Source organism: Pempheris klunzingeri, chromosome 7 (genome assembly GCF_042242105.1).
Source record: "Pempheris klunzingeri isolate RE-2024b chromosome 7, fPemKlu1.hap1, whole genome shotgun sequence".
Classification (NCBI taxonomy): Eukaryota; Metazoa; Chordata; class Actinopteri; order Acropomatiformes; family Pempheridae; genus Pempheris; species Pempheris klunzingeri.
This window is the reverse complement of record NC_092018.1, coordinates 15,079,509-15,099,163: the sequence shown is the minus strand read 5'-3', so window position 1 is coordinate 15,099,163 and position 19,655 is coordinate 15,079,509. Positions and strand designations below refer to the sequence as shown.

The following is a 19,655-nucleotide window of genomic DNA, read 5'->3' as shown; positions in this document are numbered from 1 at the left end:
CCTACTCGGCTTTACTCGGCTCGGCTCTACTCGGTCTTTAGGGTTTTCCAATAGGTGGTAGTACCTGGTACTCGGCCGGGGCTCCTAGCGAGCTGAGTCGAGCCGAAAATGTGACGTCAACAGACGGCAGGCCACTGATTGGCCAGGGAGTGACGTCACCGGACGAGTCATGAGAGCGACTCGTTCACAAGAACCAAACCCGCCATTTTTAAAACCCTGGCAACAGCGACCGGGCGTTTTTATTATTTCTGTGAACGAGGTAAATGGCTACACGCAAACCAAACACTCGATGTCCTTAGTTGTGTTTGTGTTTGTGCCGCATACAAATTACGCCACTGGAGTTTCGGGCCGCCTTGCTATGACGACCACACCCACGTTGAGGTGGTACTCAATTGTAATGGAAAACGACCGAAACCGAGTCGAGTCGACTAGAGGCAAGAGGTACTAGTGCTAACACTGTGAAATGAAGAGCGCCATTAGTTCCTCTTCAGTCGCTGCACAGATGTTTAGTCAGAGTGAGACCTCTTGTCTTTGAGGCGCCCCGCGCATGCGCTGACAGGAATTAGGAAGTAAACAAGCAACATTCCGCCTCATAGCACGCGTGGAGCGGGAGACGGTGAGTGAAAACAAAGCAATTTAAAAACGTTTTGGACCGTTTCAAACTGTGAAATCCGGTTTAATGTTTGCGTTCAGACGCAGACCGGTTCGTGGACGGTCTCTGAGGAGTTCCTCGTTTGTTGTGGTTTCTGCTCTTGAGTCGGTGATAGTTTAAGTTCTGATTAATTTAAGTCTATAAACAGTAAAGCATACAGCGTATTTTAGTTTATCTGAAGTTAATATGAAGCTCCAACAGTCTGAGTTCAGATCTTCTGAAGGTTGATTGTGTTTAGTGTGAAGTTTACTTGATTTGTAGTCAAAGGAGCCGGGTACAAGCTCAAGGCGGGGAAATGGAAAGTATGGTCCTCCACTTTAAAATAGCTCAGTAGAGAAATGATAATATTGTTATTTTTTACAGCAAATATGTGACAGAGTTAATGACTCACCCTGATGGCTTTACTGTGGATGGTATTAAAAAGAAATGGTTTCATGAGTCAAGGTCGGTAAGTAAAGAAGTGACCCTGCCGGTGTTTTAGTGATGTGAGACGTCGAGTTAATTTAATATTTTCTCCTTAAACCAGAGTTAAATATTCAAACTGACGTTTCATATTAACTTTAGTCACATTTAAGAACATATTTTTGGATTTTGTCCTAAATCCCGTCCATAACTTTATTGTAGTTCTGAGCTCTTTCCTTAATTTCGGCTGCGAGATTAGACAAAGATTAAAGAAAGAAATTCCACCCGTAGGTTGTTGATGCTCAGTTGGATCGTGAAAGTTGGGTTGTTTTGTATCTTTCTATCCAAGGACAGAAAATGGAGGAGGAAGAGACCCAGTGCTGTTGTTTGCATGTAATCATCATCATTATAGTAAACTGAGGGGCAGCACTGAATTTTAGTATCAGACCTGATCGGTTCTGATCCTGAACCATCTCTGATGCTCATGTGACTCTCCAGACTGACCTTTGTTTCTTCTCTTAAAGCTTCAACAACAAACTGATCAGCATTGTCGAGTCTACACCTCCTCCTTCATCTCCATCATCACCTCCTCCTGCCGGTGTTACTCCCCCCCGTGCTGTCATGAAACCTCCCACAGACGCTCTTTCTCCCTCCCCTCCGCAGAGGAAGAAGAAAAGGAAGTCAGACAGTCTGGAGGAATGTCCTATACCCGTCAACGTGGACACGCCTGAGAGAGGAGAGAAGAAGAAAAAGAAGAAGAGGAGGGAGGAAGAGGAGGTAATTCTTCCTCCTCGTGCTGCTGATGGAGATATGAGCTGCCAGAAGGTGAGAGAGGAGGAGGAGGAGGAGGAGACACAAATCGCTGTAGAAACCAGTGAGACAGAAAAGAAGAAGAAGAAGAAAAAGAAGAGGAAGAGAGAGGAAGAGGAGGTAAGTCTTCCTCCTCGTGCTGCTGATGGAGATGCGAGCAGCCAAAAGGAGAGTGAGGAGGAGGAGGGGACACAAGTCGCTGTAGAAACCAGTGAGACAGGAAGGAAGAAGAAGAAGAAGAAAAAAAACAAGAACAGGCTGAGTGAGGAGAGTGTTGTCATGGTAACGGCAGACTACAACAACAGAGAAATGGGCTCATCAGTTTCCACAGAAACCAACAACACCGGGATGATAAAGAAGAGGGAGGAGGGTAGCGACGCCACGGTGTCAACAGACCACAACAACAGGGAAGGTGACTCCTTGGTTTCCGTGGAAATGGACAACACCAGGATGGAGGAGACAAAAGAAGAGAAGAATACGAAGAAAGATGGGAGCGGGAAGGAGGTGGTGTCACAGGGAGGAGAGACTGTGGCAGAGATGAAGAAGAAGAGAAAAAAGGGGACGGGGAAAGAGAAGAATATGATGCTGACAGGAAGAATGTTAGCGGTAGAAGATCAGTGAGTTTTTATTATTATTATTATTATAGCATGTTAAAGTATGAAGGTCACTACAAGTGGAAAGATCTCAGAAAACGTAATCTTAATAAAGTCTTGTTAAATTAATAAAAACTGTTCCAAGAATAGATAGAAGTTACAATGTTATGAAAGTTAAAACTTTATAAACATAAAGTTATAAGAATACTGGTAAAAGATAAGTCAGAATTTTAGTAAGATTAAGACAAATCCTCTTTGATCAATTTCCACTATCCAATCAGAGCACAGTTTTTCTCTAGTCCAATTGGAGCGCTGTATTTACCCTGTATTTCCTGTGTTGTCAGCATGAACGAGGCTTTGCTGGAGGAGCTGCAGGAGTTCGTTCCAGACGTGAAGAGTAGATCAGTCGATCTGATCAAAAAACTGCTGAGATACGACCTCCATCGCTTCAAGTCCTTCAAACAGCAGGGTACTAAAACCTAAAAAAAGAAAAAAAAGATAATAATACCTCAAATACTCCAATCAATATGACACTTCAGTTGCACCTGTTCGTTGTCCTCCAGGTGTGTCTCTGCGTTGGGGTCGGTGCAGTCAGGAGGAGAACCAGCTCATCAGACAGAACGTGGCCAACTTCCTGGCTCTGACGGGCATCAGCTCGGCCAATCAGCTGCTGTTTCCTCACAGGTTCAGAGAGCAGGAATTGGAGATTAAAAGGCTGAGAGCACAACATCACTTCCTGGAGAGGATCGGTATGTAAACACACTCTGTCATCATCATCACCATCACCATCATCAGTAGCGATGAATCAGGGTCAGTTATGATGCCTTATTCACCTGTCTCTCTCTCTGTCTGTCTGTCTCTCCCTCTGTCTCTCTCTCTCACTGTCTGTCTGTCTCTCCCTCTGTCTCTGTCTGTCTGTCTGTCCAGCTGAGGGGATTCCTCGGACGTGTCAGCAGGTTCACACCAGAGCCAAGAAGATTTTTGACGACATGAACCACATGGGAAGGTCAGAGGTCAAAATGAACTTCAACCATTTTCTGTTCTCAGACAAGAACCCTTTTGTGTCTGTATGTTCTACCTGTGGAACCCTTTGATCTTCACTATGCAGCTGCTGATCCCACTCAGTGTCTCCATGTTGTGGCTGTTCTTTGTATGTTTATGTTCTCTCTGTGGATGTTCTCTGTCAGGTTCTCAGAGGAGGAGATGTGTTCTCTGGTGAAACTACAGAACCACCATGGTAACAACTGGAGGAAGATCTCTGAGAAGATGGACCGCAGCACCTACGCCGTACAGAAACGCTTCGCCACCATCGGTAAACACTGACACTCGTGGCGTCTGAGGTTCTATTAGAACCAAATGCTTAGTTGTATTCAGATGTCGACACACCTGCAGATTAGAACATGGGAACATGTCGGTCATATGTATTTAGAAACCAACAGAGAGAGTGTGTGTGTGCGTGTGTAGCTGCAGGTCGTGGCTCGTGGAGTCCAGACGAGGAGTCCAAGTTGAAACGGGCTGTGAAGGCTCACCTGGAGATTGTGGTGCAGCAGAGTTCTGCAGGTTCTTGTCTGAGCAGAGATCAGCTGTGTAACAACTTGCCCTGGAAGGAGATCAGCCAGCAGGTCGGGACCAGATCCTGGACTCAGTGTCGACTCAAGTGGTCAGTACACCTGCTGGGTCTGATACCGGTACTATATTACTAGTCTGGAGACACAGGGGGCATCTATACAATCTGTAAATTCACACCTGACCAATTAGTCAATCAATCTTTATTTATATTACGCCAATTCATAACAGTGTTATCTCAAGATGTTTTTACATGAAGAGCAGGTCTAGACCAAACTCTTTAATTAAGAGAGAGACCCAACAATTCAGGAAGTCAAAATTCAAGGATCCGAACATGAGCTGAGAGAGAGAGACTCTAACAGCAACTATAGTGCTGACAATGGGAATATGACTAATAATGAGCAATATGGAACAGTGAAAAACAATAATAGTTAATGTATGAATAATAGAGTGAATAAAGTGTCGGCGACCGACAATCCGCAGCAGTGATTCATGAAGCCAGAGAACCACAGACGGGAGAACCAGAACCAGGATCCACAGGAACCTGAGAGATGAGAAAAGCACAGAAAGAAAGATACCAAGTTAGTGACAGACATTAAAGGGACATGAGGCACCAACCTGGAAGTGACAAACGTGTGGACTAATCTTTCTGCATCGTTCATAGACAGCAATATTTTTTAGCAATATTTCATAGATGGAAAAAGGAAGTCCTGGAAATTTGTTTTCCTCACAGTGGTGCTGGAGGCTAGAGTAATGGCACCCAGAGAAGCTATACACCAAATGCTGTTTTTCGTAGAACAAACCAGAACATGTGTCTCAGGTGTACGATGTCTGTGTGTGTTTCAGGTTCGGCATCCTGAAGTTCAAATTGTCTTCAAGTGGCCGCACCTTCAACAGAGGACCGGAGGGACTTGAGGCTAAAATCCTCCTCATCGACACGTAAGATCACACGACCCACCTCTTCACAAAGTTTTTAAAAACATGTTGTAATTTTATTTCCAAAGTTCTTTCCTGTTGCCATCTGTCAGCCAGGTGAGAACTGTGAGCTCTCCCTCTTCCTGTCACCCTTTGACCCAGAGCATCGAATTAGCGCCATCCAGTGTCCAAAATAAAAATGCAACACAAATCTAAAGAAAAATAATGTAACATGGCAAAAATAAACATAAATGGCTCCTACAACCATGATACTGTTTTAATCCCTTATTTCATTCCAATTTTTAGACTAACCGCATTAAAACCATCCCTGAAATGTACCTTCATTGAAAAATGTGTTTTTATCTTGATACTTTTAATGTAACATTGTAAATTAATTCATTATCATGGTTGCACTATGTTCATAAACTCAACATGAAGTCAGGTAGCTCTTAAAATCACCCTAGTTTGAAAACTAACCAAACTCTGTATGTTTTCTGTGTAAATTTAAGGAATAATTGTTGTTTTTTTGAGGAGTTTTTCTGTCTCCAGTTTCTCTGTTTCTAGGTGACACTTAAAGCAGCTCCATAAAGTCAGAATTTTCCCAGTTTGTTGTGGAGGAGCTGACTTGAGAGCATCACCAGCTGCACTAATAATTAGTAAAAGTGATAATTGTGTGTTTCAGGTTGTACAACATGCACGTGGATGATCTAGCAGACATCAACTGGGACGAGGTCGCTCAGACTGTCGGGTGAGGTCAAACTGCCTGGCGTGTTTTTAAGAGCTCGGTCAGGTCAGGTGATTCGCTCAGGTGGTGACCAGGCATCTATTTCATCCCTGAACTCAACAGAAGCTGCATCAGTCCCTCAGTGTTTTTATCAGAAGTTTAACAGATTTATTCAGAGGCCTCAGGCTGCAGTAATGAATGTTTTCTATCTTGTTTTACCCTTCAAATGGCCCCTGACCTCTTTATTTCATAATACACAATATTACAGTGAAGCACGAGACGTCTGGTGTTTTAATGGAGAATATATACTTTATCATAACTCTTTCAATTATTTATAGTATTTTGATACATCTGTGTTTGTCTGAAGGACCTTTAAAGTATCAATCCTGTAGTATTAAAGTGTAACAGTACTAGCAATGACGTAATGAGTAATACTGTAGTATCCCTGGCAGTACTAACAGTTGTCCTGTGCCTTTATGTTTCAGTGGCGTTACCTCCGTGTGTGTTCAGAAGAGTTTCCACAGACTGAAAGTTTCCAGAGTTCCCAACTGGACCAGGATGTCCTTCGGAGGTCAGTACCGCACCACTTTGTCACAGCAGAATACTTTCTTACTGTAATACTGCACACAAGACAAGACCACATAGGAATTAAAAACGAGGGTCATTTCATACCCAGATACTGAAACGATAAATACACAGTTTATAGAAAATGACCACACTATTACATTTTGAATTATATACTCGACAATTACAAAATACTATATCGGATTATTTTGCTCCTTTTATTCAGAACCTCAGTTAAGCATGTCTGTTAAAATCCAGTCTGCATCATAATCAGCTCTGGTTTGTGTCCACGTTTTCATACCAAACCAACTCCATTTGATAGAGGCATCCTGGAATATTTCACTGTACTGTAAAAGCTAAAACCCACCAGGAGCGTCTGCGTCCGCCGCGTTCCCACTGCGACGTGGCTGCCAGAGCTGATCGCGTCCACTCCCAGATGTGCCTCAGCGCTCTGCTCCACTAAAGATACACGTCTGATCTGTTTCTGACGGAAGCTGCGCCCCAACCGCGTCAAGCAGCACAGAACAGTTTTCAAAATAAAAGACCCTGTGCATCCTTTCAATCAATATATTCCATCATCACATAAATATTATTTAATAATTAGTGGCACCAGGCTAGATGTTCGACAAGAGGTTCGTCTTTGAAGTGGAGAAACACTTTAACCTGCAGTCTGTAGCTACAGCACAACAAAGTAGTAAATACATACAAGAAACACATTTAAACCGGACAAAAAAACAGCCACAGCCTGTCTGCTGATGTTAGAAGCATGAAAAAAATCACAGGTAAATGACCAAATCAACAAAACTGGGCCGCAGCCGGGGCGCGACGCAGACATGAACGGTGGGTTTTCTTGGCGATGCTTCTTTATGTAATGTCCTCCTTCACGTGCAAACAGTCAATCTACCTCTGATGTGAGACTGGCTATATTTATTTAGTGGGTTTTTGAGGCTTTTTCAGGTTTTTGCTGCTCCTTTACCCATTCACACACTAACTCACCGATAGCAGTAAGCTACCTCACAGGCAAGGTGCTGGACAGACCAGGAACAACTTGGTTGTGGTCCTCTGTAGATTTACGGTTAATTAATGGCAAAATTAATGGATTAATACACAGTTTTACCTTAAATCCAGGGCTAGATTTTGTGGATTTAAATATTTCAAACATTTATTGATATTTTCATCTACAGAACCATTAACCCTGCTGACACAGCTGCTCCGGCATCTAACATTAGTAGTCCGTCTGTAGTCCGGCTCAAAGGTGAAAGCGGCTTTAGTCTGTATCTAACTTTGTCTCTGTGTTTTTCCAGAGATCATCGACATCCTGCAGCTGAGCGTCGTTCCTCTCCTGAAGGACAAACTGAAGAAGTTCAACAGAGAGGAGGTGCAGCAGGAGGTCCCGCAGGACTGCTACCTGCTGTCTGACATCGGCTCACTGGAAGAGGAGGAGGAGTACATGGAGGTGGACAACACTCAGCAGACATTTAGCCAATCAGGAACCAGAGGGGTGTAAACAGGGGGGCGGACAGTTTTCAGCTGCTGGACAGGAAGTGGATGAATGCTGTGGCTTTTATTTTGAAGGTCCTGATGAATTGGTTTTCATGCTCCTGTTTCATCAAAAGTTTGATGTCTTGTGTCTTAACTTTCTAATGAAATATTTTTCCCATGTCGTCTGTTTGAGCTGCTTTCATCAAACAACCAGTTTAATCTGATCAGTGATCAATAATATTATTGATTAGGATATTGAGCCCACTTACAGAGAGCAGTCCCCATCCCGGCTGCTGTGTACAAATATTCATTAATGATGAATTTAAAGTGTTAAGATCTGAAATATTTACTGCTGCTAATTAATGAGATTTTAATTAAATTGTTTAAAAAAAAAAAGTAAAAAGGTTTTTTCAATTGACCAAATAAAATCAATATAATTTTAAATGTTTAATTGTTTAAAAAACCCTGAACCATGCAGATTTGATTAGTACCATAATATATAAATTAGCCATTCATTAAATCATCATCAAAAGCATCTGCAACTTATTTCAGAAGCATTTTTTGTTATATTTGTTGAAAGTCTCACAAGAGCCCGACGGCAACCAGTAAATTAAATAGTTTGACAAAAAAAAACTGCAGTCTGTGGCCGTCACAGAGCTGTGATAACCCGCCCAACCACCTTCATACCTGCACACATGCTGCACGTGTGGCAGAGAAAGTGCGGCCGCATTTTAAATGTCTGTTCAGCAACAGACTATTGTGAGTTACTAGCTAGTCTTGTCGCCTCCTCCAACATTGCAGACTGTACCTTTAATGAGTCACTCAATGGAGCCTTTGAGGGTAAAAATTAAGGGATTCTTATCAAAATTTCAGGTATTTAACAGGCTGAATCAGATTTTTGACAAATGGAAATATTAGTGGACTGGGATAAATTAAGGGATTATGACTCTGTTTTCCGCTTCCATCAAGAGTAAAATTTTACAAAATAACATCACAGACATCTTAATTTGTCTAAAGACATTAACTTAAGGTGAACTTACAGAGACTTTTGTTGTTGGGTAAGTAATGAATGATAAATAATAAAGGATTAGGAGAGTTTCAGTGGATTATTTGCAGAGTTTAAGCAGTTTCTAAGAGCTAAATTTACCAAATAATGTTACAGGTACAATTTGTACCTTTTTAAAAAGGATCTTAAATTTGGGGTTCACCCCAGATTTCTATGGAGGGAATATTAATAAAGCATTTCATTCATTAACTGTACAATAAAATTAAGCTTTAATAAATTAGTTTACTAATCAAGTTATTAGTCAATAAGTCGTCAATAAGTACTGTATTTACCGGACTATAAACCGCTACTTTTTTCCCACGCTTTGAACCCTGCGGCTTATGCAACGATGCAGCTAATCTATAGATTTTTCTTCGCTAACGGCCATCAGGGGGCGCAGGAAGAGCAAAAACAAGACAGACGCAAGAGGTCAATGCAAAGAAGAAGACGCTAGTTTTTGGCGCACTCAACGCAAAACGCAGCGCGACACACACAAACGCAAAATATTTTTCACACAAAGTGTGTGACGGAGATGTTCTGAGGCTCTTCAACTCTGACACTGAAGAAGACGACTTCAGTGGTTTCAGTGCACAGGAGGAGGATGAATAAAAACACTGACTTTTCTGTTTTGTTCGATCAGCCGTTTTACTGCCGTTTGGAAACAATTAAGGTATGTAAATAAACATTTACAAAATCTTTCTGTGTAAATATCTCATTTCACAACGTATATATCTGCGGCTTATAGTCTGGTGCGGCTAATATATGTAAAAAAAAATTTTTCTTTTAAAATGTAGTGGGTGCGGCTTATATTCCGATGCGCTCTATAGTCCGGTAAATACGGTAGTTAAAATTGCAAAAGGGGTTTACGAAAACATAAAACAGCCAATAAGTACATCATTTAAAAATAAATGGAATTTTTATAATATTCTATTTTATGTTCTATATTGTTTTTGTAAACCCCTTTATTAAATTGTCCTATCTATTGGTAAATTAATAACTTAATTTGTGAACTACTTTATTATTGTCTATTTTTATAGATTTGAGTTTTGTTAGTAATTTAAATTATTTAATACCATTTCCTTGAGGTCCTCCATAGTTTGGAGTTGATGGGTAAAATTAATGGATTAACACATTAAGGGGTTTTGAAAGAGAATTCAACATTAAAGATAGCACTAGATTTTGTGGATTTAAATATTTAAAACATTTATTGATAATTTAATCAACAGTAAATTGGAAAAAAAAACTTAACGAGAACTAATGAACAGGTTTTAATCCATTCAGTTAGTGAACTTTATGATTTATCATTTACAAATAAAATATTTCCTCCTTTTTCTAAAAACATGGACGTCACAAGTTTCGACTTATTTGATTTCCAGACCACCACATTACCTGTAGTACATTCAGCAGTAGAGGATTCTGGGTAATGCAGTTCTATACAATCCTGAGGGAGGAGAAAAACACTGTAGTTCATTCAACAGCAGTGCACTGTGGGTAGTGGAGTTCATCTGTCAGTGATGGCCGTCAGGCTGCTGGTCCTCTTCATGATGTTTGGGACAAACAGAAGTCCTGACGCCCTCTCAATGGTTTCTATGGGAACCAGGAAACGCTCCAGAGGAATCTTCTCGTCCACTGGTTCGTTTGGTAAAACGTACGACCGAAGCTCCACCCCCCTGCCATCCGCCTGCTCCAGGATCAGCACCTGAGGAGACACGGGACAGGTAAACTCACAACCATTCTGGTCTTTATCATCATCCTCATCAGACAGGTGGGCTCACCTTGAAGAAATGTGTCGGCACGGCAACATGGTTTTGTCCCAAAACTTGATATCGAACATAGAGTTTCCCATCAGCCTCCTGCCTGAAAAACACACACACACACACACACACACACACACACACACACACACACACACACACACACACACACACACACACACACACACACACACACACACACACACACACACACACACACACACACACACACACACACGTCATCCTGTAGCTCCTCCCACTCAGCATTAAGACACCACAGAGGAAGAAGCAGCTCAGGTAACTTACCTGGGCAGGTAGAGCGGCCCGGTGCAGACGTAGACATTCAGGTAACGTTTGGTAAGCGAGCGACACATTTGCTCCAGGTTGTTCCAGGCTTTCTGGTTCAGGTGAGGGTTCTCGACACAAAAAACACATAAATATGAATAAACTCAGGTTCTCACTGATCCTTTGGCTCACAAACTACCTGAAACATTTACCTGCAGGTTTCCTGGCTCACGCCTGTACTGTAGCCTGACAGTTACAGCCTCACATGGACTCACACACAGTCATGTAGTGTCATACAGGTAAACAAACTCAATCTACCCATGTCTAAAATGACATTTCATAATTGTACTGTAAGCCTTTTACTTTCCTGAACTGAACATTTTTTTTACAATGAAATAAACATTTATTTTCCATTTCAATTATACAATTGAAATTAGACTTTTACCTGTGTGTGTGTTTCTGTTTACCCAAGGTGTCGACATCTATGGGCCAATTTTGCAATGACAATCTAACATTAAATGTGAAAGTATAGGTGCTCTCTTCTGAGTAAATGCATATATTGCCAGTTCAAAATTATAAGTGAGGCGAAATGATAAAAACTGGTTGAATTAAAGCACATTTGTCCAAATATTTTCAATGATGGGGAAAAAAATATATATTTGTCCTTGATTATTTTCTCCAGATGTTTCCTACACATTATTTAGTTTTGCTCATATTCATATTTTGAATGCGCGAAGGACTGTTTGATGCAAATCATCAGTTTAAATGAGTGCAACCACACTAGACACTGCAGATTAGCGGCTGAATAGAAGAGGAGAGAAAAAGTTTAAAGTTATGGAGAAAGTAGAGAGTCTGCAACCAACTAGCTTCTCCATGACAGACAGTACAGTGGTCACAAGGGGACAAAAGTTACAGATATGAATAACAAAAAACATACATTCTGTGGCACCGCATACGTTACATCGAACCATAACAGGATAACATTCAAATTCTAGTCTGAACTGATTTCATTAAAGATTAAATGTTCAGGTATTTTGTTCTTAAAGTGAATTTCAGACCAGACATGTAGCATTCAATAATTAAAGACTATTTGATACTTTTTAAGGCCTTTTATTAGTTTACATGAATTTAAGACTTTTTAAGGACCGTAGCCACCCTGTTACCTGTGTGTGTGTGTGTGTGTTTTTGTTTACCTGCGGTGCGACGTTGCTCAGGTAGAAGGTGTCCTCCATGGCTTTCTGACTCCACTTGTGATTGGCTGCAGCAGCCAGGTGACCTCTGTCGAAGCCACTCCCCCTGTAGTCAGCCTTGGTCGCTCTGTGAAACACGTGTACACTGTGGAGGAGGAGGAGGAGAAAATAAAGTTAAACAGAGATTTAAAAAGAAAATGTTTCATAACAAGCGGAACTTCCCGTCTCACCTCCTCTTCTTATCAACCCATCGTCTTCTTTATTTCTGTCTTACCTGTCGTCCTCTTTGAAGTCGCAGTACTTCCTGTCTGACGGGCCGCTAAGGGAGGTGGGGTTTAGCCTCTCTATTACCCAGGATGCAGTGCGTGTGCGGGGGTCGTATGAGGTGACGTAGGACTCTCTGGTCTTGACGTTGGCCAACGACGGGAAGCCATATTTCATCACCACTCCTGACCCACCTGGACTCACCTGGACAACAACAAACAACAGGTTAATACTGGCTGCGTTCAAATACATGGACTACCATACTAAACAATTAGTATACCCAGTAGGCTACAACAAAACCCCAGGATGTCCTACTACGTCCGGCCCCAGTTTACAGTATGCAACCCAGCATGCATTTCTTGCTATTCTGACCCATCAACCTCTGTATGTCTTGGACAATATCATAAGCCTGTCACATATTGCTGCTGGTGTCTTGTAAATTAGCTCATGAGCTCGTTATGCCACCTATGAGGCGCCGTTTCTCATAAGGGGTCCTTTGCTGTTGGAGACTACAAAAGACGTTTAATGAACGTATTCAGTGAGATACATGATGTCTCCGATTAGTGTACAATAATATTTTTTAATCTTCAACTATCTGTGTTTTGTGCATTATTTCATATGTGTTGAGTCAGTTGCAGACAATCTTCCACCACACAATGAACAATAAAAGCTATTAAAACATCTCAAATAATCTGGGAAATACTACAAAAATTAAACAACTTTTATGTGTTATATTACAGTTTTAATGTTGTTTGCACTGGTTTTGTTATATTTGATATTATTGTTTAATGTATGAATACAAGATGTTAAAATAATTTTTCTATATGATCTATCATGAAATAGACATTTCTGTGCACAACATAATTGAAATATGATCAATGCATTTTTTCTTTAAAATAACTGGACATGACCTCAGACTGTCAAAGTTCAAGGAGTAGTGTCGTGAAGAATTGAATGTCTCAGTTATATACACTCTGCAGCTCACATGACAAGTACAAAGAAAAAGTATTCAGGTTTGGAACATAAGGACTGACTGACATATAGTACAGGACGGTACAGGACGGTACAGGACGACACACACACACACACACACACACACACACACACACAAACACACCGTCAGCTCGGAGGCCTGGACCGTCGGTACCGGGACCACCGGGACTCTGCTCAGCAGACCGGGTCTCTCCTCCTCCTCCTCCTGCCCGCCTCTAACACTCAGCAGGCGGCTCGCTGACGCTCCGACTCCCGCTCCGAACAACAAGGTCGCTCCGGTGCAACACAACCGCTTCATGCTGCCGGTGGACGCACACTGATGACGTCAAGGGCGTTAACGTCATAGATATGAGTTTTGGCAGCACGTGTGTGTGCGTGTGTGTGTCTGACAAACAGAATGGGATCTTTATGAAGGATGTGTATTTAGTATTGGTATTGTATTTATTTACATTACATACATTTACATTTACAAAGAAATAATTGATTCAATAAAAAAAACGAACTATATTGTACGGTTGGTATTTCCTTTATGTTGATCACAAACTGAACATGAAACTAAAAACTGATTCACTTACAGACTATGAGTGTAAAGTGTAAAAAACACTGAAATTAAAACATGATCAAAACTGAAATAACTCATCAGAAGATCCAGAAATCTCACAAACTAAAACTGATGTCTGATGAGGTTAAAAGTTAGTTCAGTGGACACAGTTCATGTTATATTGTGGTGTGATTAAAAACAAGATGCCACTAAACAGGTTAATAAGTTATAATCTGATTCGTACTTGTAGGAAAGTTTATCACCTGATGATATAATACAGTTTCAGTGTTTGTTAGACATATTTTTAACCTGCTTTAACCTTTATTTTACACAATTTTTCTGATGCAATCAAAACAGACATTGAGGTCAGAGTAAAGTCTTAATTGTTTGGTGTAAATGTTCCCAGTTTTGTGTATGAAAACCACTTTTGATCATCGAATTAAATCTAATTTGGATATAAAAACCAAACAAGCAGATCCAGAGTGCTGGTTTGGGTGTAAAGTGTGATGATGAGTTTAGAGTTTAATAAACCTCAAACCATCGTTGAAGGTCTAAATTTGGACAATGAACTTAATCTCAGTTTGACAGATTTTGATATCAGCAGGTTTAGTATCACCAGCATTTGTAATACCAAAATATGGGACGAGTTTCTCAGTGAAAGTTTCGCTGTGAGAGCAGATCTGACTCATGTCTTCAGGGTTGTAGAAGGACACCTCCCCTCTGTCACAGTCCAGCTGGACTCCGATCTTCTGGAGACTCTTCTTCACTGTGACAATCTGACCAACAACATCAGTGTATTTTCCACTGCGATACCATAAACACCAGAATCCGTATCCTGTTATAGCAGGTATCTGTCCCTTCCTTTCAGCTGACTCTTTAGCCAAACCTACAATCCAGCTAGGATGATCTCCCACCTCCACCTCCCAGCTGTGCTTCCCTGAGCTGAAGCCCACAGATCCCAGAACAGTGCGATATTCACTGAATCTCTCTGGATTGTCAGGAAGCTGCTTGTCTGTGAGTCCACGTCTCACACTGGTCAGATCATCAGACAGGCAGAGCCAGGAGTTTGCAGTGTTTGGATCCAGAATGACGGGACTGAAGTGGACCTTGTCCTTCATCTTGTCCCAGACTGTGAAGGACAGGTTGCCCAGGTGTTTGGCCACATCTACCAGCGCTCCTGAGACCAGCTGAGGATCCGACAGTGAGCACTGCTCTCTGGCTCTGCTCTGAGTGGGTTCATAACTGCTGAGGAACGGCATGACGGGTTTCTGCAGGTCTTCTTCAATAGCAGAGATACTGTCTGTCAGAGAGGAGATCTGCTCCTCAATCATCTTCATCTCTCTGCTGATATTCTTCCCCTTCTGCTCCTCTTCCTCCCTCAGAGCCGCCAGTCTGGACTCCTCCTCCTCTTTCAGGAACTTGTGGAGCTTGTTGAACTCTGCTCTGATCTGCTTCTCTGTGGACAACAGCTGTTTCCTGGAGAGTTTCACCATTTCGTCGTATGTTTTCTCCACTTGTTTGTATTTGTCCCTCTTGTCCTGTAGAGACTTTAAGTCAGACTCCAGCTGGTCCTTCAGGTCACTGACTGCTTGTTCTATAGGAACCAAATTGTGACTCTGGTGGAGAGTCTGTGAGTCTTCACAGACAGAACAAACAGCTCTGTTTTCATCCTTACAGAACAATTTGGGCTCCTCTTGATGTTTACTACATGACACCTCTGTCTCAGATGATCCACTTTTCTGTCTCCCAACAAAATAATCAGCCAGGTCCTTCAAACCAAGGTTCACCCAGAGACTAGCTTTTGAGGATTTCCTTTTACAAATTGGACAGTTTTGGTTTTTAGCTTGTTCCCAGAATTTCTGCAGGCAGCTTGAACAGAAGTTGTGGTTGCAGCTCAGAGACACAGGATCTCTGAAGGTCTCTGAACACAGGTGGCAGGTCAGGAAACTTTCAAGAGGATCAATTTTCCCAGCCATTAGTCTTGGTCTATAAAACGTCTCTCAAAAGCAGGACTCACCAAGGTACTGTCCCTTCACTTGATCGCTTCAGACACTCCAAATGTGTGTTTTCCAGCAGAGATCTCACACCCTGTAATGGCGTCTCACCTCTGTTCAACAATGTCAAAATCTGCTGTCGTTTTTTTTCAGTCATGGGTTCAAAGATTACAAGGAAATGTTAAACATTAAACAGACTGACACTAAATCAGTTTTACAACATTGTGATTTGACTGGCAAATAATGAACAGTATGTTACAACTTCACTTCTTTGCAATAAAAACTGGTCAACAGGAAATGGGATTTGTGACAAAAATCATTGTCAAAGATTTAAATAATTGAATGCTCAAGACAGCATTTGTCATTATCTGATATTTATCAAAACAATAGAGAAATATGTTAATTCCACAATAAGACAGCTTCCTGGGGGCGGTGAAGGCGGCAGTCCGGCCCATAAAGACTCTGGACTGAGTCAAGTCCTGGATTGAGTTTGTCATGAAAAACAAGGGAGCTGCTTTCTAAAAGTTTCTGTTAATTTCACGTCTTTATTTCTTCACAAACACACAAACTGCTTTCTGGTAAAAAATACAAAGTTCAACAACACAATGCAGTCCGTCTCCATGGCAACTGTACGATGTCACCAGTGTTCACCAGGGTCAGCGTGAACGCCACATAGGCCGACCAATCAGAACGCAGCGCTGAGGCCGGACGTTCTCTAGTGTTCCTACGAGACTCATTCTGCGTCCTCTGATGATTCGTCTTTACTGGTCGAAGTTCGTCATCATCACAGCGTTTTCACATTCCTCAAACGTCTCTCAGAGGAGCAAGAAAACACAGGTGTGTCCAGACAGGAAGTCTTTAACCTAAGGGGAGCACCCCGACCAATCAGAGACCACAGATGTGTCCAAACTGGAAGTCTTTAACCTCAGGGGAGCACCCGGACCAATCAGAGACCACAGGTGTGTCCAAACTGGAAGTCTTTAACCTCAGGGGAGCACCCGGACCAATCAGAGACCACATTTTAACCACATCAGAAACAATCATCAGCTGTAAAACAAAAAGCCAAGCAGCTCAGAAACAGCTTCACTTTACAGTTAATATTAAACTGAAAACTGGACACAATTAGCAATATCTGTTGTTATACACCATATGCAATAATAATAATAATAATAACTCTCATTAGTCATTATTTTCCAACAAAATGCCACATTTAAATCAAGAATATCAGCCGATTTGACAGATTTGATCTCACTTTTGTGTTTTAAATATCATGAAACATGATGTTGGTGTTGCTAGGCAACATGTAAACAGGAAGTGGTTTTAACATCCTGAGAAATGTTTAAATCAGGAGAAAAAAGAGAAATTTCACTGATCTCAAATCACATAAGAACAAATCTGACAGCTGTGACCTGAATGTCTGGTTATTAGACATTAATACTGCCCAGTTGTCATAGTATAAATATATTGATTATATATGGTATATTATTACATGTGTTAATTTTTTTTCCAAGTAGACACTTGTAACTTTTGAAGCTCAGCTTTTTTTCTTCCACTTATTTAGCTAAAGTTGTCTGACTTCGCTCAAGTAAAGTTATATTTGTCTCAACAGCTTCACTTATCTCAAACTGATGAAACACGTATGTATTGTTGTTTTTATTGCTGCTTAATGTCGGCTGATCACGGTCAGACATTTTTCTTTAAAAAGTGATAAATAATGTTGCCACGTTACAGGACAATCTTTCCATGTATTATGTTAATCAATGTTGTTTCAAAATGCTGCTGCAGTGATCGAGGTCGTCTATTCTGATTATGTGACTGTCTCTTTTCGGGTCGTGAAGATGGAAACAAAGAGGCTCATCAGCTGAATGGAAAACATCGTCACAGGTGTATCGAGTATGGCGTCACATCCTGTTCCAACAGGTAACAAGCTCAGTTGGGTATGAAGCAAACAGTAAACAGTCCAAAAGTTTGTGGCATCGGCTCGGTGGGCGTGGTCAGCAGAAGGTGGGTAAGATCAGACTGAGGGCCAGCAGGTAAAGTTGTGAGGTCAGAGAGGAGGAGGAGTCCTTGGCGTTGAGGCAACTGCCCTTCTTCAGACAGACGCTGCTCTCACAGAACGGACCTGCACACATGACATCATGAGACACCTGAGCTGTGACATCATCAGAACCAGCAACCTTCAGATTGATCGACGACCCACTCTACCTCTGTGCAATTATAGACATTTTGTAAGTGTTACGTATAATCTAGATTATAATTTACAGCATTGGAAATCATAGTTTTAACAGAAGTCACTGCAATATCTCACTGTTGGTCCACTTTTGTGTACATTTCAAGTCAATACGCATATCTTAAATGGGGGCTACATTAAACAGATCTTTAAAATATGTGTGTTCACTTTTTTTGTTTGTTGTAAGAGGCAGATGTGTAGATGAACAAACTGAATTCAACAAGAAAAACATTCAGGTTTGAGAAGGACTCAGGAAATTTAGGCTCATGTTTGTGAAACGTACCGATTACAACATGATTTAATTTGATCCCGCCCCCCCATCACTTGAGCTGTGACATCACTCAGGTGTGTGTTTACCTGTGAAGCTGTTTGGACAAATGCAACGCTGGAAGTCTACGCAGGTCCCTCCGTTCTGACAAATCAAACGCTCGTCGTCACACACGTTCACTGAGGGAGGACAGTGATTGATTTTTGATTATTATTACTAACATTACTGATGAGTGTTTCTGTAAACAGCTGACCTCATGTAAGTAGGTATCTGGTTGTGAAGTGTTACCGAAGCCCTTCCCCTTGCCCTGTGTACCTGTGCAGCTGCCTTTGCCTGCTCTCCAGTTGTATCCAGGTAGACAGGAGTCACAGCGCCGCCCGGAGGCTCCAGGTTTGCACTGACAGAGACCAGCGTCAGAGCAGTGAGGAGACAGACTGCCGTCCATGTCACAATCACACTCTGAGGACAGACGGACATCATCATCATCATCATCATCATCGTCATCATCATTCTTTGTCTTTCCTTGTGTGTGTACTGAGTTTCTCCACCAGGTGATACCAGATCTTCACGATCCTCTGCTGCAGCATGACCTTTGACCCCTGATGGATGTTTGTGAGCTGCACTAAGATGCTAAATAAAGTTGTGAGAGTTTGAATAATGTCACTGCGTTTTCTGTACGTGTCTGTGTGTGTGTGTGTGTGTGTGTGTGTGTTACTGACCGACACAGACGTTCTCGTCATCCAGCGTCAGCGAGAGGTTTCTATAGTAACCGAGGCGACAGTACTGACAGTTCTGTCCTCGTGTGTTGTGCTTACAGCTCACACATGTGACCACGTTGATGAAGTCGATGTAGCTGCATCGGTTTGAGTGGCCGTTGCACTCACAGTCTGGCAGAAACACAGACGGACACAGCTGTCACAACACCTGGAATTAAGGCGTCTAAACTAAAGTCAGATCTTAAAGTACATCCAGCAGTTGGAGGCTAAGACATCTCTGTGTAAAATCCTGCTGTCGTTTTTCATGGATATAACATCACACAATTTAAGTAACCTGCTGCAACATGCCGTAACATAAAGTTTTGTAACAAAGCTGGTGTTGTAACGTAAAGTATCGTAATGTAGATACACAACATCGCATCATAATGTACCATCACTGAGGTAAAATATTGTAATGTATCATAATGTAGTGTAATGTATTGATTCTTGACTTCAGTAACATATTGTAACATAATTTAAGGAATGTCTTGTAATTTAGCTGAAGTAACTCATTGTAACCTTATTGAAGTAACATAGTGTAACACAATTGAAATATCTTCATGTAACTCAAGTAACAAACTGTGATGTAGCTGAAGCAACATATCATATTGTAACATAACTGAAGTAA

The 19,655-nt window shown here is 41.5% G+C and overlaps 3 protein-coding genes across 4 annotated transcripts in view; 1 reads left to right on the top strand and 2 right to left on the bottom strand.

Moving 5' to 3' along the window:
• Positions 1–15,884, bottom strand: part of LOC139203355 (zinc-binding protein A33-like) — a 56,515-nt gene extending 40,631 nt beyond the window's left edge. The window contains exons 1-2 of one of the 2 annotated variants that reach the window (XR_011584399.1): positions 14,319–15,884; positions 13,911–14,092 (exon numbers count right to left, since the gene is read on the bottom strand). Coding sequence is in view for 1 of the 2 variants with exons in the window: in XM_070833040.1 (XP_070689141.1) it covers positions 14,332–15,756 (1,425 nt within the window). In the remaining variant the exon portion in view is untranslated. Of the gene's footprint in view, positions 1–13,826; positions 14,093–14,318 lie in introns of those variants that run through there. The other variant, XM_070833040.1, reaches the window with a different exon arrangement.
• Positions 529–7,886, top strand: LOC139203864 (transcription termination factor 1-like). Its single transcript, XM_070833760.1, has 11 exons — positions 529–616; positions 1,579–2,481; positions 2,802–2,926; positions 3,021–3,206; positions 3,385–3,463; positions 3,645–3,769; positions 3,922–4,117; positions 4,870–4,962; positions 5,621–5,686; positions 6,148–6,233; positions 7,531–7,886. The coding sequence occupies exons 2-11, from the start codon at positions 1,676–1,678 to the stop codon at positions 7,731–7,733; spliced, it is 1,965 nt and encodes a 654-aa protein (XP_070689861.1). The 5' UTR covers positions 529–616; positions 1,579–1,675; the 3' UTR covers positions 7,734–7,886.
• Positions 10,016–13,542, bottom strand: endog (endonuclease G). Its single transcript, XM_070834089.1, has 6 exons — positions 13,364–13,542; positions 12,257–12,450; positions 11,986–12,127; positions 10,814–10,923; positions 10,529–10,610; positions 10,016–10,452 (listed from the first exon to the last, which is right to left on the bottom strand). Exons 1-6 carry the CDS (start codon positions 13,535–13,537, stop codon positions 10,255–10,257), a joined length of 900 nt encoding a protein of 299 aa, XP_070690190.1. The 5' UTR covers positions 13,538–13,542; the 3' UTR covers positions 10,016–10,254.
• Positions 15,885–19,655: the final 3,771 nt, after the last annotated feature.